The 23704-nt window shown below is 55.8% G+C and overlaps 2 protein-coding genes and 1 long non-coding RNA gene across 9 annotated transcripts in view; 2 read left to right on the top strand and 1 right to left on the bottom strand.

Annotated features, from left to right (window-relative positions):
- Positions 1-5720, bottom strand: ACADVL (acyl-CoA dehydrogenase very long chain). Of its 2 annotated transcripts, XM_025361181.1 has the most exons (20): positions 5487-5720; positions 5335-5410; positions 4997-5062; positions 4841-4913; positions 4691-4755; positions 4463-4597; positions 3869-4013; positions 3467-3596; positions 3244-3369; positions 2684-2882; positions 2311-2415; positions 1521-1607; positions 1376-1438; positions 1185-1286; positions 1012-1109; positions 862-934; positions 703-775; positions 547-619; positions 377-452; positions 1-305 (listed from the first exon to the last, which is right to left on the bottom strand). In XM_025361181.1, exons 1-20 carry the CDS (start codon positions 5546-5548, stop codon positions 165-167), a joined length of 1968 nt encoding a protein of 655 aa, XP_025216966.1. In that variant the 5' UTR covers positions 5549-5720; the 3' UTR covers positions 1-164. The 2 variants fall into 2 exon arrangements, with proteins under 2 accessions (XP_025216966.1, XP_025216967.1); XM_025361182.1 differs by lacking the exon at positions 4997-5062 and having other exon boundaries at positions 5487-5695.
- LOC112608983 lies at positions 731-1724 on the top strand. Its single transcript, XR_003116150.1, has 2 exons — positions 731-959; positions 1192-1724. It is a non-coding gene; the product is annotated as an uncharacterized LOC112608983 (long non-coding RNA).
- DLG4 (discs large MAGUK scaffold protein 4) overlaps positions 5406-23704 on the top strand; it is a 30891-nt gene continuing 12592 nt past the window's right edge. The window contains exons 1-10 of one of the 6 annotated variants that reach the window (XM_025361176.1): positions 5406-6704; positions 6896-6994; positions 7257-7297; positions 17292-17357; positions 21171-21224; positions 21365-21415; positions 21608-21732; positions 21831-22000; positions 22099-22235; positions 22381-22525. In XM_025361176.1, the coding sequence (XP_025216961.1) occupies positions 6686-6704; positions 6896-6994; positions 7257-7297; positions 17292-17357; positions 21171-21224; positions 21365-21415; positions 21608-21732; positions 21831-22000; positions 22099-22235; positions 22381-22525 (907 nt within the window). In that variant the 5' untranslated portion in view covers positions 5406-6685. Of the gene's footprint in view, positions 6705-6895; positions 6995-7256; positions 7298-7899; positions 8411-17291; positions 17358-18264; positions 18595-20252; positions 20476-21170; positions 21225-21358; positions 21416-21607; positions 21733-21830; positions 22001-22098; positions 22236-22380; positions 22526-23704 lie in introns of those variants that run through there. The other 5 variants (XM_025361177.1, XM_025361178.1, XM_025361179.1 and 2 more) reach the window with 5 other exon arrangements.

Genomic DNA, 23704 nt, shown 5'->3' with positions numbered 1-23704 from the left:
TGACTGGTTAGAAATTTTTATTATTTGCGAGGCAGTAAGTGCTCTTGAGAGCAGGCACAGTCCTGGGAATACTAGGCCCCCTCCGGGACAAACCAGGGCCCTAAGGAGAGGGGCTTTGGCTTGAGGGAAGGCACATAACCGGGCCAGGCCCTGGCCAGGAGTATTCAGAAGCCAAGTGGGTTGCTGGTGACCACACCACCCCGCTCCACCAAGGCCTTGGAGATGCTTTTGAAGTTGCGGTAGAGCTCATGCTGCCGGGGGTCAGACTGCAGGGCGGCCATGCCCTCTCGGATCCGGGCTGCAGCCTGGGGAGAGGGAAGGAGGGTTGGGCCTGCACCTCTAGCCCTCACCTGAGCTTGGCAGCCCCGAGTCTCACCTCGATACACCAGGTGTCACAGAGCATTTTCTCATGCTGGGCCGTGTGGTGGCCCTCACTCAGGGATCTTGAAGCCCTGGCAGGAAGCAGGAGATGAAAATAAATCTGGGCCGGCTGGGATCCAGGCCCAGGCCCCCTGCGGCTCAGGCATTCCCCGCCTGCCTCCTCACCTCGAGAGAACCACCACCATGGCATAGAGGTCGATGGCCCCGTCTGCCAGCCGCTGCAGCAGAAACTGCTCATCTGCCGGGTAGGTGGGGTGGGGGTGGGGGCATTAGTCTCAAGGAGAGGAAAGGGAGGGGCGGAAGGGTGTAGAGCTCACTCACTGACAATCCCCTTCTTGTGTTTTATCAACTTGGCCTCCACCACAGTGGCAAACTGCTCCAGAGCCTGTACTGCCTGAAGAGATGGGGACAGTGCAGGGCTCAGAGGGGCCGTCGGCTACAGTCCCTGACGCAGGCTCTCCTGGACCCCTGGCCACTTACCAGCTCACCACTCCGACTCAACTCCGGGTGGACAATTCCACTGAGACTCAGGCCGCTGCCCAGCCCTGCCCGCCTGAGAGGAAGAGGGAGAATGACTGGTTAGTTGTCATACACTGCCCTGCCCTCCCCTGGCCCTGACCCTAAGCCTACCGCCTTAGCAGTTTGCCCGCCTCTCCCAGCAGGAGGCCAGCATTCCCAAAGGGATTCTTTAGCGCACTGCCAAGCCCAGAGAGCTCCTTTCCTTTGTCCTGTGGGGAAGAGGGTCCAGTAGTCAGGACTCACTGTCCTCCCCACCTCTACCCCCACCCAATTCTCCCTCTTACCATACAGCCCTGCAGAGCCACAAACAGCCGAAGGATGTCATTTGTCCCCTCAAAGATCCGGAAGACGCGAAGATCTCGGAGCACACGCTCTACTCCAGGTTCCTAGCACAGGGCCACACAAATTATATGCCCCTGCTGAGATGTGCCTACCCACCCCTGGCCCAACCGAGGCTCAGAAGACTGTCCTGTACCTTCATGAAGCCCATACCCCCCATGATTTGGATGCATTCATCTGTCACCTTCCAGGCTGCCTCCTAGGGACAAAGAACAGATGAGACTGGTTGTGGGAGCTGAGCTCCCAAACTGGACTCCCTCCCAGCATGCCTGGGACCTCACCGAGCCAAAGATTTTGCTGATGGCGGCCTCTATCTGGAAGTCCGTTGATCCCTGGTCCATGTTAGCACTCACCATGTAAGCCATGGACTGAGGTTGCATGGTTGGGACATGGGAAGGAAAATTGCAAAGGGCTTTGTCAGACTTGGCTTCATCACCCAGATCTCCAAGATTAGGGATGACCTAGCTTGTTAGGTCAGGCAAATAGTTGTTCTGGGTCAGTTCATCAGGCGCTTCCAGGTATTTGTTTTGTTTTTTTTTTTTCCCGGAGTCTCGCTCTGTCGCCCAGGCTGGAGTGCAGTGGCACAATCTCAGCTCTGCAAGCTCCACCTCTCGGGTTCGCGCCATTCTCCTGCCTCAGCCTCCCGAGTAGCTGGGACTACAGGCGCCTGCCACTACGCCCGGCTAATTTTTTGTATTTTTAGTAGAGACGGAGTTTCACCGTGTTAGCCAGGATGGTCTCAATCTCCTGACCTCGTGATCCGCCTGCCTCAGCCTCCCACAGTGCTGGGATTACAGGCGTGAGCCATCGCGCCCGGCCAGTATTTGTTTTCTTAAAAGGGGTAGGGGATGGGGTAGAATTAACTTCTGGTACTGCTGGCAGGCACCTGAGCAGAACATCATTGCTCTCTTCCTTCGGCAGAAGCTGAGCTGACTATGCCTCCCCGCATCCCCTAGGGCATTGGTGTAAAGCTGGAGACCCACTGCCCCAGGTGCTGCTGGGGGTTGTAGTCTGACCCAACTGGGAAGAAAGCCCCAGGGCTCCAGGGAGAGGGGCTTGGGAGGCCCTCACCTCAGTTACATACTGCAGCATAACCATCCGGGCCAGCTTCTCCTGGATCAGCCCAAAGTTGTGAATTTTCTCCCCAAACTGGATACGATTAGTGGCATAATCTACCTGGAAGAGGGTCCATGTATTCCACTTTGGTTCAGTGTGGTTCTGCAGTCTCCCTAGACGGGGGCTGGGCTTGCGCCACAGGGATGGGCTTTGCATACAACCAGAGTTCAGTCTACGCTGGATGGAGACCTAAGCTAACAAGTCTGGGGCTGCTGGTAGGGGAGGAGTTTCTGGTGTAGGGAGTGCCTGCAAGTGATTAGGGACACATGGCAAGGGGGACAGTGAGACTACTGTTCGGGTTACCTGGGGACTTGGGCAGGCTACTCACCGCCTTAGTAATGATGCCTCTCATGGTACCTGCCAGGGCCGCAGCCATGCCAAACCTTCCATTGTTGAGGATGTGCATGGCGACCTTGAAGCCACTCCCAACCTCACCCAGCACATTCTCCGATGGCACCCGTACTCCATCAAAAAACACCTCTGCTGTGTTTGAAGCCTTGATGCCCATCTTCTTCTCAGGGGGCCCACTGTGTCAGGGCAGTGTGGGAAAGCAGAGGTGTGTTCAACAGGTTGTCAGTGGGGAAAAACTGCTTCTTCGCTCTTTATGCACTAGGGAGGAATTACAACTCCTAGACTATTAGAGGCTACAGCCAACACTTACCCCCGGCCCTGAAGGCTAAGGAGGCCTGGCTATGTCTTATTTTGTGTTGGACTTGGTTGCTGGAGCCAAAACTTTAGCTCAGTTGCATACATATTAGTCCCAAAGGCCACATTCAGTCCACCTGCTTTGGCTTTTGCACACATCCCCGGGTGACTTGCAACAGCCATCTGCCCAGGAACCCAGTCCTGCCCCTCAGTCCTAAGCTCTCCCAACCCAAATTCACTCACTGGGTGACACCCCCGAAGCCCCTCTCCACCACAAAAGCTGTGATCTTCTCCTTCACGGCCCCCGTGGCTGGATCTGTAACTGGTGTCTTGGCAAAGACTGTGAAGATGTCTGCCAGGCCCCCATTACTGTGGAAGAATGAGGGACATTCAGGGCATGGAAGACGGGGAGCAGCGGGGCCTGGAATTGGGCGGAGGATAAGGGGAGAAATGGGAGGCAGATTGCCTGATCCAAAGCTTGCTTCCATTGAGGGTATAGTATTTTCCACAGGGGCTGGGCACAGCAGAGGTTCGGATGGAGGCTGCATCTGACCCGCTTGAGGGCTCGGTTAGACAGAAAGCGGCCAAAGTCTCCCCTGTTGGGGAGAGAGTTCCTTTACCCCAAGTTCTGACGAGCTTCAAAGTCCACTCGGCCCACTTCCCCATCCCTCCAGCAGGCAGTTCCCCTTTAACACCTGGGAGTATCCAGTTTTCTTTTGCATGTCCCAACCAGCACACTGTGATGCCTCCCCAGAATCTTCGCCCGACTGAAATGCCCAGCCATCTGGTAATCTGAGTGCCAACTGGCCTAATCTGTGCCAGGCTCAGTATACCCCCCCAATCCTTGGGTCTCCTAGGGTTGCCTCACCAGATGCCAGTTTGGGGAGGTATTTTTCTTTCTGGGCCTTCGTTCCAAAGAGGAGGATGCCTTTGAAACCGATGCTCTGATGGGCCCCCAGGGTAATGCCCACGGCAAGGTCATGCATGCCCACGATCTCCACCAAACGGGCGTACTAGAGGGGAAGCAGGGATCTGGGGCTGTCACTGGCTGCAGAGGGACCTGACTTTAACAGGAGAGTGTGGGCAACAGGGCAGTTCCTGACCTAGGGCAGTGCCTGACCTGGGCCATCCCCAGTGTGTGGAAAGGAAGTGGGGTCTGCAAAGGGCACAGAAGAGAATGTTGGTCTGTCTTAGGTCTAGGTAGGAGGACGACTTGCTACTAGTCTATTGTTAGGCAATCCCCAACTTAGAGATTTGTAAGGACTTGGGAACCAGGGGGAGGCCCATGGTTCAGCCCTAGGGGACTGCATGTAAATTGCATTATGTTTGGAGAGTTAACATCCATCCCACAGGCACCCAGGGCAGATGCTTAGAAGAGACCTTGACCCTAGAGATGGTAAAGGAGCTGAGTCTGCCAAGCTGGAGTATGAGATACTGGGATGTGGCGATGGGGTGCCCTCACCTGGGTGTTGCAAAGGCCCACACCACCCAGCTCACTGGGCACTTGCAGACCGAAGGCCCCCAGCTCCTTGAGGCCCTGCAAAGTGGTCTCCTCCACCATCTCCAGAGTGTCATTCTTGGCAGGATCGTTCACTTCCTGGGGAAGGCACAGGATCCCACATCCAGGCTCCTTTTGAGCTTAACATCGCCATCCACCCCACCAGGGACCAAGCCCCGAGTCATTCCTTACCTCGAAGAAACGGGACACGGGCTCCACCAGCTCTTTAAGAAACTCTGTCTGTTCTTGGTTGAGCACTGGGGTGGGGGACAGGCTGGTCAAGCCAGGCTGGCAGGGGAAACCACCCTGGCCCCACCCAGCTCTGATTACCCCTTCCCTTACCGGACGGGTATGGGAACACCTGATCTGTGGTGAGCTGGCCTTTGAACATCGCCACAGCAAAGGACTTAGATTCCTGGGCAGAGAGAGGCGAGTTTCAGGACTCTGGTTGGGGTGAGTGTCTCTGGCTAAGGCCTACCTGGCCTTGAGGGTACCTACCGCTTTGGCCGGTTTTTCCTTGTTCAGAGCGTCAGAGAGGTGGGAATCTGACTTGTCCAGAGCCAGCTGGGAAAAGAGATGGTTAGCAAGTCCAGGGAAGGGACTTCCGCTGTGCCAAGGGGAGCACAGGCGAGACCACGCTGGGAGGCGGCGCGAAGCGGTGACCTTTCCCCTAGTTTCGCCCTAGGGCACCCTGGATTGCCCTTTCCCCTACTTTCGGCGACAGAGCTGTGGGCAGGTGCCTGGCACCAAGAGGGAGACCCCTGCCGACGGCGGGAGGCGGGCGCCTAAGCGGACCGCTGCTCCCACACCCCCTTGCCAAGGCTGCCGCGACTTACCTGAGCGGCACCTCCCGCATAGGGCCGCCGGGCAGGGCCGGGCCGGGGCTGCCCCAGGAGCGCCGTGGGTCGCGAGCTGTGGGAAGTGGGGGTTCAGTCCTGGCCCGGTGCCCAGGGCCGCTGCCCCCCGTTCCTCTTGTCCATACACAGACCTTCCGCCCCCGAGCCTCAGCAGCTGCCGCCCCAAGCTCGGGGCTATCCGAGCCGCCTGCATCTCCGAGTCTCTCCGGGCGTCGCTGGACGGAGCGCTGACCCAGCTCTGGCGTCCTGTACGCCCAAGTCCTGGACCTCCTAGCCCTGACTCATCGTCCAGAGTGCACCGGGCGGCGGCGGTTGCGGGCCCCGGGGCATGCTGGGAGCTGTAGTTCCCTGGAGCCCGGCCCTGCGTTCCGCTGACCTAGGGGGATCTCCAAGCGTCTCTCGTCTCCCCCAAACTCCTTAATCCCGCCCGTCTGAACTAGAGTCTAGTCCTCCGACGGGGTGATGGGATAGGATGAGACAGAAGAGAAAGGGGCTTAAGTCACTGCAGCCAGAGGGATGGAGGTGGACTGAAGGGAGGGCTTCTCTGGTGGGGTTAGAAGAGAGAAGTAGGGAAAGAGAAGTGTAAGGTAGATGGCAGAGGTAGAGGCACCGAAAGACAGACTCTAAGGTTCCTGATGAAATCTGTCTCGGCCAACACAAAAGGGAGGGCACGGTGGTGGTGGGGGGCACCCAAGCTAGGGTGTGAGTGCCCTAAGTGTATTCTTCTGAGACCTAAACCATTTCACTAACTCTTGAAGCAGCTACAGTTTCCCAGTGGGAAGGCCCCGCCAGGTTCATTGCGCTTCCCTTAATAAAGCCTCTGAGATCTTCCTGAACATTCCCTTCTGTCTCTGCCCTCTGTTACTTCCAGAGACCATGTGCCCAGGCAGATGGAATCCTCCCGGGCCTGAGAGGAACTGCAGGAATTCTCCTGCCTCTTACCTGTGAAACCCCAACTTCTCTAGCCCTAGGTCAGGAAGTTCCAAACAATTTCTACCCCTCTTTCTGCAATTCTCATTGGGGTGAGAGGAGGCCCTGGAAGAGCGAGAGCTGGGGTCAGCTTCTTTTTGAGCTGCTGGAGCCCTCTGTGAGGAGGCCCTCTTTGCTGGCTTCTCAGGAGAGTGTGGCTAGGTTCTGCCTGCCTATGGGGAGACGGGCCAGGGTGTGTGCAGCAAGATGGTGGCGGTGCTGGTGCCTTGGGACCTGGGGGAATGGGACAGCTGGTCGGTTCAGAGATGGCCTACTTTACTCACAGCTGGAATTTAGTGGGGAGAAGCAGCTCAACTCCAATCCTGGAGGATTAGGGAGATTAAAGTGAGAGAAGAGAGAGATGTCCCAGAGACCAAGAGGTGAAAAACAGGGGTCCTTGTGGAGGGGAGGTCTGGGATTGAAGTGGGGGGCTGGGGCTCAGGGATCCTTCTCCCTGAATCTTTCCATAGGGCTTGGGGTGAAGGGCACAGGCTGGGGAGATGAAGTGACAGTGTGTTCGTCTTCCTGTGTTGGCCTCTTCCCTGTCCCAATTCTCCTTGCATCGCACTAGCTCCCAGGTCAGCCCTCTGGCTCCTAGCACCCCCGCTGCTGCGGTGGGCACCCCCCCTCCTCACAGTGCTGCATAGCGACCTCTTCCAGGCCTTGCTGGGTGAGTAGCCCGTTTTCTGAGGGACCTGGGCCTCCAAGGGCCGTCCGTTACTGAACTTCGGGGGCTGTTTGGGAGCCTGGAAATCATTTGGTCCAAGCTGGAGCCCCATGCAGGGTCATGCCTATGGTGTCCTCCATGAGTGTGGACCAGCCTTGGCTGAAAGGGCTCCTCCCTTGCCAGCCGGACAGCAGCGGTGATGACAGGGGTGATGTGTCTGGAGAGGCCTGGGATGGGGAGGTAACTCAGTTCTGTTCTGTGGCAGACATCCTGGACTATTATGAGGCTTCCCTCTCAGAGAGTCAGGTAAGGAGGTGGGGGCGAGCGCCTTACTTCCTGAGGGGCAGGCAGAGCTGGAGGGGTGAGGCAAATATTGCTAATATTACATGGAAACTTGGGGGCCCTGCTGACGAAAGACTGAGTCGGTGGCCCAGGGACTTGGGGCATCGAGAATGCACTCTCTGTGGTCCTGTACCCCCTCTCCCTTTCTTCCTCCTTTTCTTTGGCTGCCTCAATTTCAGGCACTAAAGAGTCTAAGGCTTTTTAGGTTTCCCCCTGAGAAACATGAGGCAGAACTAGGCCCCCAGGGATTGCCTCCTGCAGCCCCTCCCTCATACCCGACCCCCTACCGCCTGTCGTGGCCTCCCTCCCGTATTCAAATAACCATGGGTGCTCCCAGCCCAACTATAGGTGCTTCCTTCTCTAAGAAATGAAATCCAGCCTCATCGTCTTTGCTGTCATCGCTGGTGGCTGGCCAGGTCTCCATGTTTGCCTCAGGGCCTCTGTGCTTCTGCTTCTATCTCCTTTTCCATTATCCGGGTTCCTGCCAGCACGGAAGGAGTTAACTCTGCCAAGGCACCCCCCCATTCTGGCTCCTAGCTCCCTCCCTCCCTCCCCCTGCTTCCTCTCTCCTCCTCTCTCCCCTTCCCTCTTCGGCTCCACGGCTCCCTCGGCCGCTGCCGTTTCCAACCCCCCCACCCCACTCCCCCGCCACGGCCCCTAGCCCCTGGCCGTTTGGCAAGACCCCCCCCTACCCCGGGGCTCCCCGAAATCCAGTTCCCCTCCCCCACCCCAGCTCATGCCCCAGCCCCCGAACTCCGGGGCTGCCAGCCCCCGGTGCCCCCGCCCCTCCTGAGAATCGGGGTGTGCTCCCCAAGCCCCCTCCCCTCCATTGGGGAGCCCCTTTTAGGGCCCCCTTCCCTCCCCTCCCACGCTCCCCCCCCTTCCCTTCTCCAACCCCCTCCTTCCCCTCTCACCCCTCCCCCCATCCTGGCCCCCCCTGCAAAAGTGGGGTGCGGAGGGGGGAGGGGTGAGAACCCACGGAGGGGAGGAACGAAACTCCGATGAAGTCAGAGCCCCTTACCCGCCGCCGCGGCCAGGCCCCCCAACATGGACTGTCTCTGTATAGTGACAACCAAGGTAAGCATGATGGGGGGGCTATAAACTGGGGGGAGGGCATGAGTTTGTGGGGAGGGGTTAGTAGGCCTTATCTGGGACTGGCGTCCCTGGAGTGGCAGCATCAGAAGTAAGATGTATTTGGGGGTCTTAATTTAGTTTTGGGGTTCACATCTGAGAAAATGCTGGATTTGGCCACAGGTGCCCCCTGGAGTGATCCCTTTGTACCTGTAGGGAAATGGAAAATTTAGGATATTCCATGGTTTGGGGGGCCTGGCGGGTTTCGGGGTTCACCAGCGCTGTTTGAGGGAGACTTATTTAGGGAGAAGCCTGGCTCACAAGGAAGTCCTGCTGGTGTATGTGGGAAGGTGGGCTATGCTGGGGGGTTCCTCTTTCCTCCCCAGGGAAAAGCTGGCTTCCAAGGGCCTTGTCCAGTTTTGGGGGGCTCCTGGCATGGGGTAAAGGTTATTGGTTGTGAGTGCCTGACTGGTCTGGGGTGTTAGCTGGCAGGGAAGGGGTGGGCCTTCAGACTCTGGAACAAGCATCTCGTGGCTGCATTTAGGGATGCACTCTCAATTTGAGGGAACTGTTAATTTAGGGTTCAGTCATATAGAATGGAGGTAGTTAGAAGTTGTCAGAGGGCTGGGGCCCTGGCATGGGATTACCTGAGGGAATGGACCAGGTGAGGCAAGGATGTGGGGGTATTCCCATAGGAGGCAGAAGATTGCAGCAGCCGAGCTTGCCAGCCTCTGAGGAGGAGGATGAGAGGCTTAGGGAGAGAGGGGATTTGAGGAGGGGGACCGGGTGGGTGGTGCACAATTTGGGGGTGGCCCAAAGGCAGGGGCCCAATGTCCCCATCTCCTCCCACACTGTATCTAGCCCTGGTCAAGAAAGAGGGAGAAGAGCAGATGGGGGGACTGTTCCAGATACCCCTGACACTTGGGATCAAGGTGGGGGAGGACACCAGGATTTAAGGGTCCCTGAGGACTTATGACCGAGGGTACTGAGGTTACCGGGGTGAAAAGGTGTAGGAGGAGGGCAGGGCTGGCAGCGGTGAGGATCTGTGCAAGAGTGTCCCTCTGGTTGGAGCTTGGCAAAGGCAGGAGATCCTGGATGGAGCACAGGCGAGCTCCTGGTGGGATGCGGATACCTAGGCTCTGCTTGGAGACTCTGGGACTGGAGAGCTGGATGCCTGGTGTGTGGAGGGAGGCTTGGGCGGGTGGCAGGCAGCTGGGGGCTGGGGGGTGGGACAGGAAGTGGGGGCCGGGGGAGGCGGGGTCCGGGTGAGTCACAGGCTGGGGAGGGGGTTATATTTAGTGGGAACTGCAGCTTTTCATGGGAGGGAGCTGAGGACACACATGTTCCCTGCCACAAACTCACACATGTGTGTACACATGCATTGTGCACGTGTGAGGATGGTTGGAAGAGATTGGGGGCTGAGGACCTTTAGATTTGGAGCCCCCACACTCTCTCCACCAGGGCGACTTGCTTGTCCCTCATTCTGTGGGCTTCGGGCTTTTTCCCAGGCTGCCTCTTCCTCACATCCCTGTAGTTTCGGTGGATTTTTATGCCTCAGTTTCTCTGGCCTGGTTTCCTCTGTTCCTGCTGTCTCCTGCCCTTAGGCCTGCCACTTGGCCTTAGGCTCCGTGGCTGTGGTCCCCTGTATCCAGGTGTAAATAGAAAGCCCGCTGGAATGTGTGGGCTCTGCTTCCAACACGTGAACACACAAATGGGAGCGAGGGTGAGGGGCTTGCCTGCACTGGCAGCTATTCTGGGTGGGTGGGTGGCCTTATTCCTTACCCACTCCAGACTCCTACTTCTTCCATGGAGCCCAGGGTTGAGCATCCCTGAAGGAAGGAGGCTTACAGAGCAGATCATGCATTTGGGGTTTACAGAGGCGTGGAGACCCAGGCTTGCCACATTCGTTGGCTGGAAAACTTGTCAGCCTCGGGATGATGGGGACTCCAACTCCCATAAGGCCCCGAGGCACAAGATCCCTCAATGTTAGAGGGTTGCTGCCCATGGCGATGTTGGGAGTTGTGGTTCATCTCTATCCAGGGCAGCTAGCGGAGGATAGCCCAAGAGGAGCCTGCAGGGGGCACATGGCTCCTGCTTCCCCAAATGCTGGATGGGGTAGGGAGTGCTCAGGCTTTGCGGTCGTTGAGCTCCCCAGCTCTGCCTGAGTCTTCCATCTTTCATTGCCTATATTTAGACTCCTGCCGCAGTAATTTAAGGAACATTTATTGAAAGCCTACTACGTGCTAGGCCCTGTGTTGTATGCAAACTCCACTCTACAGCGATCACTTTGCCTTTCTTGGTGCCTTTATCTCTGCCAGCATCTCTCGTCTCTGAGCATCTCTTTCTCCCACTCCGCCCCCGTCCCTCCCCCTTTCCCCGCGCTGCTGCCGCCGTTGCCATGGTAACCGGCGACGACTGAAGCTGCGTGGCGGGCTGGAGGGCCGGGCGAGGGTGGCGGAGGGCGGAGCAGAACAAGTGGGGGTGGGGATACAGTGGGGGAAAGACTGAGGCTATTTGCCAGAGCCCCAGGAACGAAGCGGTTAAACCCTCCGGGTGGTCCTTATTGGGCAAAGCCGAGATGCCGGGGGCGGGGCAGTGTGGCCGACGGCCTCATTCATTGGCCGGCAGGGGCGTGGCGGAGGGACAGTGTGGGCGAGGCAGGGGGACCGAATGGGCGGGAAGTGGACGGAGGCGTGGCCTCCCGGGCAGGTGGGCGGAGTCTGGCTTACTCCTGTCGAGGGAGGCAGTAACCCTCGGAAAGAGGAGGAACCTTGGGGCTGGGTTACCTGACCGAAATGAGGGCGGGGCTGACCCGGGATGGGCGTGGCGTGGCCCCCCGTGCGTAAAGGAGACAGGGTTTAAGGAGCTATTGTCCAAGTAACTTCAGGGCGCGGGGGTCTTTGGAAAGGAGAATCCGGGGGTTGGGAAGTCTGACGTCTCAATTTTCCTAAGATGGAGGTCTGTTCAGATTTCATCAGAGCACCCCTCCTACCTCAGCTCTGTGTTCCCAGGAGACGGTTGCTAGGCGACAGCAAAGTCCTTGATTGCTGCGTTGCCAGGCAACAGAGAAACGGAAAATGGAGGGAAAAGGGAAATGGGGGATGGGGAAGGGTCTTTATGGGCCATAGCGCCCACTGGTGGATAAGCAGGGCCTGTAAGTTTTCTATTCTATAAGGAATTTTGAGTCCAGCCCCTTCTGCACTGACTCCTTGGATCCTCTGGTGATCCAAGCCTTCCTACCAGATATGAAACTAGGACATTGGGGGTCATCTTGGGGGTGCATGTAACAGATGCCGATCAACGGGGTCAGTCTCGCTTGGGTGAGATTCTAGGGAAGTCGTCATTTCTACCATGTGTGAGCATTTTATAGAAGTCAGCCGATTTGAGGAGACCCCTCACTGGGTTTTAAGAGCTGGAAAGGTGGGCCTTCAATGGGAGAACCGGGCGTTCAATTGGAAGAGAGGCTTTCAGGTTAAGTTGTTTGGGAGAAAATGGAAATCTCTGAAGAGAACTGAAGGAGGAGGTTGGGAGTGTTCTGGACGACTTGTGGGTAATTGCAAATTGCCGGCCATATCTTTGGTGTGTATTTTTTGAGGCCTGAGTGTGGAGAAGATATATTTGGGAGCAATCTACCGACAAAGTTGGAATTCAGAATCGTGGAGATGTTCTGGGTAGCCAGAAAAGGGTGTAATCTATGAACCTCAGGGTTAAAGAAAAGGAGAGGAGAGGCCGGGTGCGGTGGCTCACACCAGCATTTTGGGAGCCCGAGGCGGGCGGATCATGTGAGGTCAGGAGTTCGAAACCAGCCTGGCCAACATGGCGAAACCCCGTCTCTACTAAAAATACAAAAAATTAGCTGGGTGTGGTGGCGGGCGCCTGTAATCCCAGCTACCCCGGAGGTTGAGGTAGTAGAATCACTCGAACCCGGGAGCCAGATGTTGCTGTAAGCCGAGATCACACCATTGCACTCCAGGCTGAGCGACAGAGCAAGAATCTGTCTCAAGAAAAGAAAGAAAGACAAAAAGAAAAAAAAAAAAAGAAAAGGAAAAGGAAAATACTTTTAATTAATTAATTAATTAATTTTTGAGACCGAGTCTCACTCTGTCGCCCAGGCTAGAGTGCAGTGGCGCGATCTCGGCTCACTGCAATCTCTGCTGCCCAGGTTCAAGCGATTCTCCTGCCTCAGCCTGCCGAGTAACTGGGATTATGTGCACCTGCCACTGCGCCCGGCTAATTTTTGTAGTTTTAGTAGAGATGGGGTTTCACCATCTTGGCCAGGCTGGTCTTGAACTCCTGACTTCGTGATCCACCTGCCTTGGCCTCCCAAAGTGCTGGGATTGCAGGGATGAGCCACTGCGCCGGGCCAATTTTTTTTTTTTTTTTAAAGAGGTGGGATCTCACTGTGTTGCCCAAGGTGGTGTTGAGCGCCTGGCCTCCAGCGATCCTCCCGCCTAAATTTCTTTTTATAAGGGTTTTGGAAAAAAATGACGAGATTGCAATTGAATTTGGAGGGTCTGCTTTAAAGTAGATTAAATATTTCCTGAAATTGGGTTCTGGTGTGGAATTGGAGACTGGCACATGAGGAAGTCATGAGAATCTTACTAGATTCGGGGGTTTGGACAGGGGATCCCAAACAAATTGGAGGACTTGTTATTTGGATATTTATATTAGAGCAAGAGTAATATTTGCACTAACTGCAAGGTACCTGTTAGTGGATTGGGGGATAGATGTGATATGGAAAGGGATGATTTAGCATATACTAATTTGGGGGCACAACAAGGATCTGTGGTTCTTTAAACTTTTGAAGAATCATGGGCTGCCTATCAGGTGGGGCTGGACTGCAGGGGAGAACTATGCTGGTTAAAATAGGAGATGCCTTGGAATCTGAGGAGATTGGGGGGTTTGGTGGGAGAAGCAGTGTAGATCCCTTGGGGGTTCTTGTGAGAGAAGTGCTGTTTGCTTCCCTGGACTCTGGGAGTCCAGTAATGACGAGATGTCCAGTGAGGTTTCGGAATGGTTAGGGGTCTCGCGATGTTGGGGTTGGGGCATTAGATGGGATGGAATAAGGAGTCCCCGAGAACTAGAGAGATAAACTGGCAAATTTAAGTCTGTCTCTATTTGTAGAGGGGTCAGAATAGAAGTACAGTGGAAAGTGAAGTCCACAGAGAAACAGCATGAACCAGGGGAGTTGGTGGCTAAGAGGGTCTCCCCTCACCCCTCTCTCTCCCAACGTGACGCTCTCCCTTACTGCGCAGGCGCCGTTCCCCCCCCTCCGGCCGCAGCCTCCTGTCGCCGCGGCCGCCGCAGCCCCCGCCCCTCTGCCCCTCCCCCTCCCCCAACCCCGGGACCCTTGATATTCCACCCACCCCCTTCCCTCAGTCCCCCTCCCCTTCTCCATGTCGGCTCGGAACAGATTCGCCTCCATGTGTCTCTGCGTGGTACGTGCCGCGATATGGGCTCCGGCCCCGCTCCCCTCTTCCCGGACCCCCGCAAATATCAGGGTGCAAGCTTCAAGCGCTGTCGCTCTTCCTTCTGCTTGGTGCGGGGTCTCTGGGTTGCAACTTCTTGCGGACAGGCGCTGTGGGTCGTCCCTCTTACCATTCACTTTGACTCACACCCCTATGTTTTGGGGGTGCAAGCCTCGGTTCCAGGTCATTCTGTGCAACTGGGGCTCCGGTGAGGAGGGGGCCAAAGGGGAAGGAACAACAGCGACTCCGTCCGTGTCCCCCATTCCCCAGGCGTTTTACTTGTCTTAAGCCCTAATATATTGGGGGTGCAGACATGTCCCAGTAGCATCTGAGTTGTCGTGGGTTAGGGCCCTGAGTCCCAGTAGGATAAAGGGTGGGGGGTCCTCCTTTCCCGTCCTGCTTTAATTGCCCTGTGATCCAGGACTGAGAGGTGCTGATCCGCCACCTCCCCAGCCCCCAGTATGCAGTTTCAGAATTACTCTCCCCCACCCCGACCTCTCCAGACGTTTCCCCACCCCCCACACGTACGTCGAAAATTTCCAGAGACTGAACCTAGTCCCTAACCTCTTCCAGCCACATTCTGGAAACCCTGGTACCCATTTCTTGTTCCTCATTTTCCCCATGTTGCCTCCCAATCCTGAGGAGCCTCTTCCTCAGTGCCAGACACCACCCTCCCTCCATGGGGGTGGGGCAGGGAGAGATACTGGGGGCTCGCTGAGATATAAATTTACCTTCATTTCCTCCCTAGAATAAATGATGAAATGGCCCTCCTCATGTTTCCATTTTCTTCGGGTGCACACTGACATTTCCTCCTCAGATTCAGGAATTTTCTGAGGTGGAGTGAAGATAGAGGTGCACTGGACTCAAACCCTCCCCCAGACTCCAAAACTTGGGGCTTTGGTCCTAATTTACCTTGCAGGGAATCGGAGGCCTTGTGAAGAAAGAGTGGATAGCAGAGAGTGGCTTCCACCCCTTCCCCCAGGTCTCCTCAATTCTGGGGCTTGCCCCTCAGCTTGTGCACTGCCCAGGTAGAAAACCACCTTCTCAGGATGTGGAATGAACATTCTCTGTCGGTTCATAGAACTCCTTTATTCAAGACAGCTCAGCCTTTGAGCAGGGCTATTTTGTGTGTTCTATTTTCCTTCTCTACTTTTTGTGCCCATCGGATTGAAATCTGGAGTTCAGGATTCCCTCTCCAAGTCTGTGGCCCAGAGAATAGACTCAATCTTGCTGAGCCCCTGTTTTCCTTCTTTAAGACTCTTTAAATGTATCAGGGTGCTTCTTGATTCGCGTTGTCTCTGTCTTCTGGGTTTGAGAGTTTTCGTGCTGACAGGACCACTTCCCTTCTCCCATTCTTTTATTGTACCCTTACTCTACAACCAGAGTTGTGTTACAGTCTCAGCCTTGATTCATCATCCTTAACATTTTCAGAATCATACTCTAGGATTGGCCATTGACCTTGATAAGCTTCCTCCCGTTTGATCTCGCAGCTGCTGCCCTCTAAGTATTAGGGCACTCTCAGCCTCTCAGAAACTTTTGGGAGGGAAATTCTGCTCTCTCTCTCTGTCTCTCTCTCTTTTTTGTTTTGGAGATGGAGTCTCGCTCTGTTGCCAGGCTGGAGTGCAGTGGCATAATCTCGGCTCACTGCAACCTCCGCTTCCCAGGTTCAAGCGATTCTTCTGCCTCAGCCTCCCATGTAGCTGGGATTACAGCCATGCGCCACCACGCCCAGCTAATTTTTGTATTTTTAGTAGAAATGGGGTTTCATCATGTTGGCCAGGCTGGTCTCTGACCTCAGGTGATCTGCCCACCTCGGCATCCCAAAGTGTTGGGATTACAGGCATCAGCCTCTGCTCCTGGCCTCTCTGTCTTTTTGAGACACGGTCTTACTCTGTTGCCCAGGCTGGAGTGCAGTGGTGTGATCGTGGCTCACTGCAGCCTCCACCTCTTGGGCTTGAGCAATTCTCCCACCTCAGGTTCCTTAGTAGTTGGGACTATAGGCGTGCACCACCATGCCTGGCTCATTTTTGTATTTTTTGTAGACGGGGTTTCACCGTGTTGCCTAGGCTGGTCTCCAACTCCTGGGCTCAAGCAGTCTGCCCGCCTCAGCCTCCCAAAGTGCTGGGATTACCGTGCCTTCTCTTTTTACCCATGTGTGCTGGGCGGTGCATTCTGTCTTCTTCAGTCCTTGAGGGAACCCTGCATATGATACCTTCCCCTTCCTGAACCTGAAGCTTGGAGGGTCTGTCTCTGTGGAGGCCCGTTCCAGAGGAGAGGAGCAGGGGAGAGGGCAGAGGCGGACGTGGAACGGCCCAGGCAGAATCGCTGTCTTCTTCTGCTGTCTCCATCTGCCCTTTTCCTCCTTCTCTGGCCCCCAGTTAATCTCATTTTACTGTTGTCCCTATTAAGCTAGCACAGGAGGCCCTTGGGATGGCAGCTGATTAACTGGGCAGGGAGTCAGGGGCCATGTTGGACCTTTCACCCCAAAAGACCAGAGGGAGACCAGGAATTCACTCTGAGGCTCAGCATGCTACCCTCCTCCCCAACCAGGGAGGCTGGCACCCATTCTTGCCCCTGTCCTGAGCCCTGCTGTCTCTCTTCTTCCCCTTCCTTCCCCAGCCCATGCCCTTCTAGCATATCCGGATTAGCTGGCTGGGCTGTGGGCTGTTGTAGGGGTAGGACCAGACTCCCGGGGCCCCTCTGTTGACTGCTTGGAAACCAGCAAGGGCAGTGAACTGGACAGGCTTAGCCTTGTCCTATCTCGGGGGCTGATGCCAAGTACCTTCTGGTGGAAGGGGCTGACTTCAGTCTTTGCCTAAGGAGTGCAAGGTAAAGGAGAGCCAATCACCTGTGGGGTAGAGGCTGCAATGGGGAGACTGAGGCCATGGAGGTGGGGTGCGGGGAGGATGCCATGCAGAGTAGGAGCAGCCAGAGGGATAGGGGAGGGGAGGCTAGAACAAGAGTGAGTTTGAGATGGTGAGAGAAGCAAGAAAGTTGGGGACTGGATGCAGAGAATGGAGGTGTGAGTGTCGGGGGCTAGAGCTCTGAGAAGCTGGAGGGACCCGAAGATGAAGGTGGCAGGGAAAGGGGTGAAGACACAGATGCCAGAGGGGCTATGCCCGCCAGAAGGCTGGTGTCCCAGGATGTGAGGAGTAGGAGTTGGGGGATAGGATTAGGACCTGGGATTGATTGGGACCTGGAATTGATGAGAGGTGCTGAGGCCCTGGCGGGAGAGGGGGCTGTCGGGAGAGTGGAGAGAGGGGAGCCAATGGGCTAGAGGAGAGGGAGGGGGAGGAGCTGGTCAGGCCCCAGGGCCTTCCGCACTGCACTGGCTGGGGGAAGAGCAGGCGGCCAGGGCGGCCAGCCTGGAGCCTGAGGCACCGGGCCGGCCCCAGTGACACCTCCGTCCCCATCTCCAGAAATACCGCTACCAAGATGAAGACACGCCCCCTCTGGAGCACAGCCCGGCCCACCTCCCCAACCAGGTAAACGCCCCCGAGCTGGTGCACGTGGCGGAGAGGAACTTGTCCCACCTCGAGGCTGGCCACGGGGTCGTGGGCCACGCCCACCTCTCCCCCTTCAAGGTAGGAGACCCTGGTGGCCCCCTCCCCAGTGCGGCCCTCGGAGCCTCGGAGCTGCAGCAATCCCCAAGGGCCGGTAGGGTGAGAGAGAGCCGTGGGGGGGGTGGGGGGGATGCTGGAACTGGGGGTGGGGGTTTGGGACGTGGGCTCCTGGGGCCTGGGGGAGGGGGCGTTTGGGGGGCTGGAAACACCTTGGTCCCACAGAGGAGAAACAGGCCAGGCCAATGGGAGTGGATGTCCAGCCTAAGGCAAGAATGTGTGTGTGCGCGCGTGCCTGTGCCTGTGTGCGTGTGCTGTGTGTGTGTGCCTGCGCGTGTGTGCACGCGTGCATGCCTGTGCGTGTGTGCGTGTGCTATATGCGTGTGTGTGCGTGTGCTGTATGCGTGTGTGTTGAGGTGTGTGCATCCCCCAGGAAGCCCCCCACGCCTGGGACCTCCTCATTCCTTCACACCCCCAACCTCCGTTTCCATTTTCTGTGTCCAGAGCTCTGTTCCAAGCGCCTGCTGCCCTCATTTGCTCTTGTCCCTTCCCTGCCTCCTCCCCCTACCTCCGCCTCTGGGCCTGGTTCGCCCTGTCCCCGAGTCTCCAGCCCTTTCCATCTGTCTGGCCTGAGACTTCACATGGTGGGGCCTTGCTGCCTCATCCCCTGCCCCAGCCTTTGCTCCACTCTTGAGCTCTCTCCCCGCTCTGCAGCCTTTCCTCCCTGCTGGCTGACTGGCTGGCTCTTGATGCTGTCTCTCTCTTCCTCCCACGCATTCTCCTCTCCCTCTCCCTGATCCCCAGCTCAGGCCGCTGCGGCCTCATCAGTCCTTTCCCTCATCAGTCCTCTCCCTCCATCAGCCAGCTCCCCTTTCCCATGTTCCCTCTTGCCTATTCATCTTCACCTTCTCTCTTTTCCTCCTCCCCTCTCTCATCCTCTTGGGTTCTCACCTCTGCATATCTTCTTTCTGTCCCCCTCTGCCCCCTCCATCATCCCCCACCACCTGTTTCCCTTTCTCCTCTCTGCTCACAGCGTCCTCCTCTCTCCAGCCCCGGGAGGCCTGGTTTCTGGGAACTTCCATCCTCCAGGCCACTTTCCATCTTCCCCTTCCTCCGTCTCTTCTTCTGGGGACACAGGATGGGGAGGACTGGAGAGCACCAGGCAAGCTGTGAGATTGAGAGGACACCGTGGGGTCAGGGTGGGGATTCTAGGATGTTGTGGGATGCTCTGGGAAGGGGGAGGTTGCTGACATTTCACCAAGAAGATGCATGGGGAGGAGGTCTCTGAGCCTAGGGAGCGGGCAATCAGGTTCTGGAGTGAGAACTGGCAAGACAGGAGTTGGGGAACAGGAAGGTAAGAGGTCCTGGGTCAGGGCCCGGATAGGGATAAGACTGTGAAATCAGGGTGGTGAATGGAGCTGACAGAGCAAGGAAAGGAAGGCCCTGGAGACAGGGATGGTACAGAGTGTTTGTGTGAATTCTGTGGATGCTAGGAGTGAGGGAAAGAAGACTAGAGATGCTTTTTGTAAGGCAGGGCCATTAAATCCCTGAGCAGGGGGAAGAGGAGGTAGGGAGCCTGAGGGGTGGTAGGTAGTACAGAGCTACTGTGGATCAAAGCTTAGGAGCAGAAGAGGGTGGAGGGAGAGAGTGTTGGAGGCCATAAGCATGGGGTGGAGGTCTCAGGACAAGGCCTCACCTGGGGAACAAGAGAAGCCCCAATTTTCAGAAGAGAGGGGGAGTTGATTGAGAAGTGTAAGATTGTTACTTGAGAATAATCTTGAGGGTATGAAGGCAGGGTAAGGGAGAATGGTGATACACTCTCTGGGGAATCAGAAATTGAGATGGAGTAGCTGGGTGCAGTGGCATGTGCCTGTAGCTACACAGGAGGCTGAGGTGGGAGGACTGCTTGAGCCCAGGAGTTCAAGGCAGCAGTGAGCTATGATCACACCACTGCGCTCCAGCCTGGGTGACGCAGCGAGACTCTGTCTCGGGAAAAAAAGAAAAAAAGAAAAAAAGAAATTGGAATGGAGGATGAGGCCACGACATTGGTAAGGGATGGGGCTGGAGGGTGTGATAGGGCCAGGGAAGCGGATGGAGAATGGAGGCTGGAGGCTAGGGTTGGAAGATGGATGTTGAAGGGCGAGACAGGGATGGAGATGGAGCGTGTGGGATGCGGGCAGAGCCAGGGATGGGAAGCAAATGAATGTCGTAGTGGATGAAGGTGGGTGTGCTGGGAAGGAGGTTCCAGGATAGGGATGGGATGGGGATTGAGGATAGGCTATGGGATGGAGGATGAACACGTGGATGAGATTTTGGCAGTCAGTGGCTGTTGGTTGGACAACAGCATTTGCTGAGATGTGAAGGGTTGGAGGGTGGTGTTAATCGATTTATGGGTGTGAAATCTGTGATACAGCTTGAAAATGGTTGGTAGTTTGTAGGCTTGGGAAATAGCAGTAGGAGAGGGGAGGGACCCCTTTGGACGGGGAGAGCGGGAAGGAGACTGGGGAATCCTTGGGCTTGGGCTACTGCAAATACATGTTTCTTTAAGGAGGAAGTAGGTTGGGGACCCCGGAAGGAGGCTCTTGGCGGCCTCCCCCCATTGCCATAGAGACGTGGCTTCGGTTGCCCTGGCAATTGGGGAAGCCCCTAGGACCAGCCTAAAGCTGGCCCCGCCTGGGAGTCTAGAGACCAGGCGATTGACGTCAGGGACCTGGGCACGCCCCACTTTAACCCCTTCCCGAATGAAGTTGGGGGAGGGACTAGATGAGCGGGATAGGACCCGGATGTCTTTCACCACTCCCCCTTCCTGACGTCCTTTGCACTGCGTAGGGTGAGGGGCGTAGGGGAGCGAGGAAGGCAGGTTATTCAGAATGCGCTGCGCCCACAAACCTCTTCAGCCCGGCCTCCTCTCGGCCTGGCTAACGCTGGGCGGGGCCCAGGGCAGAAGAGGCGGGGCTAGCGGAAACCTTCTGCGCTCAGGAGTTTGGTCGGCCTCAGGCCACGCCCCAACCCCCTGTTGTCCTGACGACGGGGCCTCCTGGAGGTGGGTCTCCCCGGGTCTTGGCTGGTCCTAGATACCGTTGCTAGGCAACGCGGTCCCTAGAGGAAGGGGTGGATTGGACGTCTGGTTGGTGAGACCAAGGGAGGGGTCTGCAGCTGGGGGAACCCCGGATTCCCGGGGTGCAGGGTTTAGGGCAAATGTGTGTGAAGGTGAGGGACAAGTCTAGGGGAGGATTATAATATCTGGGTAGTTATAGGGGGATTGGGGGGGATGGGGCAGGAAGTGGGTACCAGGACCCGGTGGACATGATCCCTGGGTTGTCCATGTGTAGCACATAAGGCATGTAACACCCTGTGGTGTTACATCCGGTGAGAAGCTCCCTTCCCCCAAGCCTACTCCCCTCTCCCCACTCTTTGCCATCTGCTGCTCCCCTCTCCGTCTGGCTGTCTCCCTTCCCGCTTCTCCTACACCTCCTTCCACATGCAGGGGGCCCCGGGCTGGGCAGAGTTAGATCCATGTGCTTGTGCATCTGTGCGTGTGTGTGTGCGTGCGCATGTGCACGCGTGTGCGTGTGTGTGTGATGTGGAGTGAGACTGGGCCCTTGAGCAGCTCTCAGCGTGGCAGAGTGGGCTTGGCTAAGAGGCTGAAAGGGTAGCCACGCTGATGGGACCCTCCGTTACGGGCTCCCTCTCGAGTCAAAGCTCAGGTGGCTTTTTGTCTCTTGTTTTCCCAAACAGGCCAATTCTCCCCCTGTGATTGTCAACACAGATACCCTAGAAGCCCCAGGATATGTGAGTTGTTTAGATTTTGGGGCTAGGGCCATTGCAGAAGGAAAGAGGGAGTAAGGGAGGGAAGCAGATGACGGGCAGGTTGTGAGGCAGGAATGTCTGTCTCACTGCTTGTGTGTTTCTGTCCCGTGCTGGAGTTGCAGGTGAACGGGACCGAGGGGGAGATGGAATACGAGGAAATCACATTGGAAAGGGTGAGCAGGCTCCTCCATTGGCAGTCCCCTTGGCCCCCCATCTGTACCTTTCTTTCTGCCCATGTGGTCTGCGTGGCCAGCCCCTCACCCTATCCCTTCCTGCTCTGGCTGCTCCAAGCCATTTCCCACCCCACTTGCCTTGCCAGACTTGGGCAGTGAGGGGAGCTGACCCTCTTCCCCTCCTTCGCCCAGGGTAACTCAGGTCTGGGCTTCAGCATCGCAGGTGGCACTGACAACCCACACATCGGTGACGACCCGTCCATTTTCATCACCAAGATCATTCCTGGTGGGGCTGCGGCCCAGGATGGCCGCCTCAGGTGAGGAGAGGATACAGGGGTTAGGATGCTTGGTCCCTGGAGAGGGAGGGCCAGGGCAGCAGGAAGCTCTTGGCTCAGGCCCACCTTGCTGCTCCCAGGGTCAACGACAGCATCCTGTTTGTAAATGAAGTGGACGTGCGCGAGGTGACCCACTCGGCAGCGGTGGAGGCCCTCAAAGAGGCAGGCTCCATCGTTCGCCTCTATGTCATGCGCCGGAAGCCCCCAGCTGAGAAGGTCATGGAGATCAAGCTCATCAAGGGGCCTAAAGGTAGTAACTCATTTTGTTCCCCCATCCCAACTGTCCTGTGCCCCCAAGCCTGCTTCCTGGGCACCTGGGCACCCACCTCTGGCCTCCCCTCCATCCAGGTCTTGGCTTCAGCATCGCAGGGGGCGTAGGGAACCAGCACATCCCAGGAGATAATAGCATCTATGTAACAAAGATCATCGAAGGGGGTGCTGCCCACAAGGATGGGAGGTTGCAGATTGGAGACAAGATCCTGGCGGTGAGGACCCCATCTAGCCCATTTTCTAGCCCAAATCTGGGTCTCACCTACTAGCCCTGGCAGGCGCAAGTTCATCACTTCATCCCAGTCCATCTGTCTTGGGCCATTTGTGGCTTTGTCTGAGCTTTGCTTTCCTTGACTCCAGGTCAACAGTGTGGGGCTAGAGGATGTCATGCATGAAGATGCTGTGGCAGCCCTGAAGAACACGTATGATGTTGTCTACCTAAAGGTGGCCAAGCCCAGCAATGCCTACCTGAGTGACAGCTATGCTCCCCCAGACATCACAACCTGTGAGAGCCCTTCAAACGCCAAAGCTCCCCATGACCCATCCCGTTTAACCCATGACATGCAGTCCCATGACATCCCTATAGCTGTCCCTCTTCAGATATTCCCAATGAAATAGCCACAACCTCTGATCCTTGCTGTTGTCAGAGAAGAGATGGAAAATCAATTACCATAAAAGAACTAGAAAAGATCGTCAATGATCTCTCCCATGGAAGGCACAAAACCTGTTTGGTTTTATGGCTAACTTTATGAAATTCTCAAGGAATAGATAATTCTTCTGCTCTTCCAGAGTATAAGAAAGATAAAAGATTTCACATTTCATTTTATAAGGTCAGTTCAAATGGTCACAAGGATAACGTAAAATAAGGAGAGTATAGACCTGTTTTGCTTCTGAATAGAGATACAAGACTTTATAATAATATAGTAGCAAACCAAACATGGCAGCATGTTAAGGAAATAACATAGGATTTGTTTCAGAAAACTAAAGATGGCTCAATATTAGGAAATCTCTCAGTATGATTCATATATTAAAATGTTAAGGGAGGCCAAGTGTGGTGGTTCATGCTTGTAATCCCAGCACTTGGGAGGCCAAGGTAGGAGGATTTGAGACCAGCCTAGGCAACATAGTGAGATCCTGTCTCTACAAAAAATAAAAAAAATTAGCACACACCTATACTCCTTGCTACTTGGGAGGCTGAGGCTGGAGGATCACTTGAGCCGAGAAGTTGGAAGCTACAGTGAGCCAATGATTGTGCCACTGCCCAGCAGACTGGTGACAGAGCGAGAGGAGAAAACGATACGATCATCTCAAATAGACGTGAGAAAGGCATTTGGTGAAATTCACCATCTCTTTTGGATGAAAGCTTTTAGTAAACTAGGAACAGAGGAATTTTCCTTAGGATGGTGAAGACTAGTTATCAGGAACCGGTAATGAACATTTTATAATGATAGAATTTTAGCAGTGTGTCCATTAACTTATTTTTAAATTTAATTTTAATTTTTATTTTGTTCTTGAAATGGAGTTTTGCTCTTGTTGCCCAGGCTGGAGTGCAGTGGTGCGATCTCGGCTCACTGCAACCTCTGCCTCCCAGATTCAAGTGTTTCCGCTGCCCCAGCCTACCGAGTAGCTGGGATTACAGGCACCTGCCATCACACCCGGCTAATTTTTTTTTTTTTTTTTTTTT

This window comes from Theropithecus gelada, chromosome 16, assembly GCF_003255815.1.
Source record: "Theropithecus gelada isolate Dixy chromosome 16, Tgel_1.0, whole genome shotgun sequence".
NCBI classification, from domain to species: Eukaryota; Metazoa; Chordata; class Mammalia; order Primates; family Cercopithecidae; genus Theropithecus; species Theropithecus gelada.
The sequence above is the reverse complement of the archived record's forward strand: the minus strand, read 5'-3'. Positions and strand labels throughout refer to the sequence as shown.

Coding starts and splice junctions, on each gene's coding strand:
- ACADVL (XM_025361181.1), bottom strand. CDS start 5,548: ATGCAGGCGGCTCGGATAGCCCCGAGCTTGGGGCGGCAGCTGCTGAGG. Junction 3,370..3,466: donor GGAAGCAAGCTTTGGATCAG/GCAATCTGCCTC, acceptor ATTCTTCCACAG/TAATGGGGGCCTGGCAGACA. Junction 935..1,011: donor GCGGGCAAACTGCTAAGGCG/GTAGGCTTAGGG, acceptor TCTTCCTCTCAG/GCGGGCAGGGCTGGGCAGCG.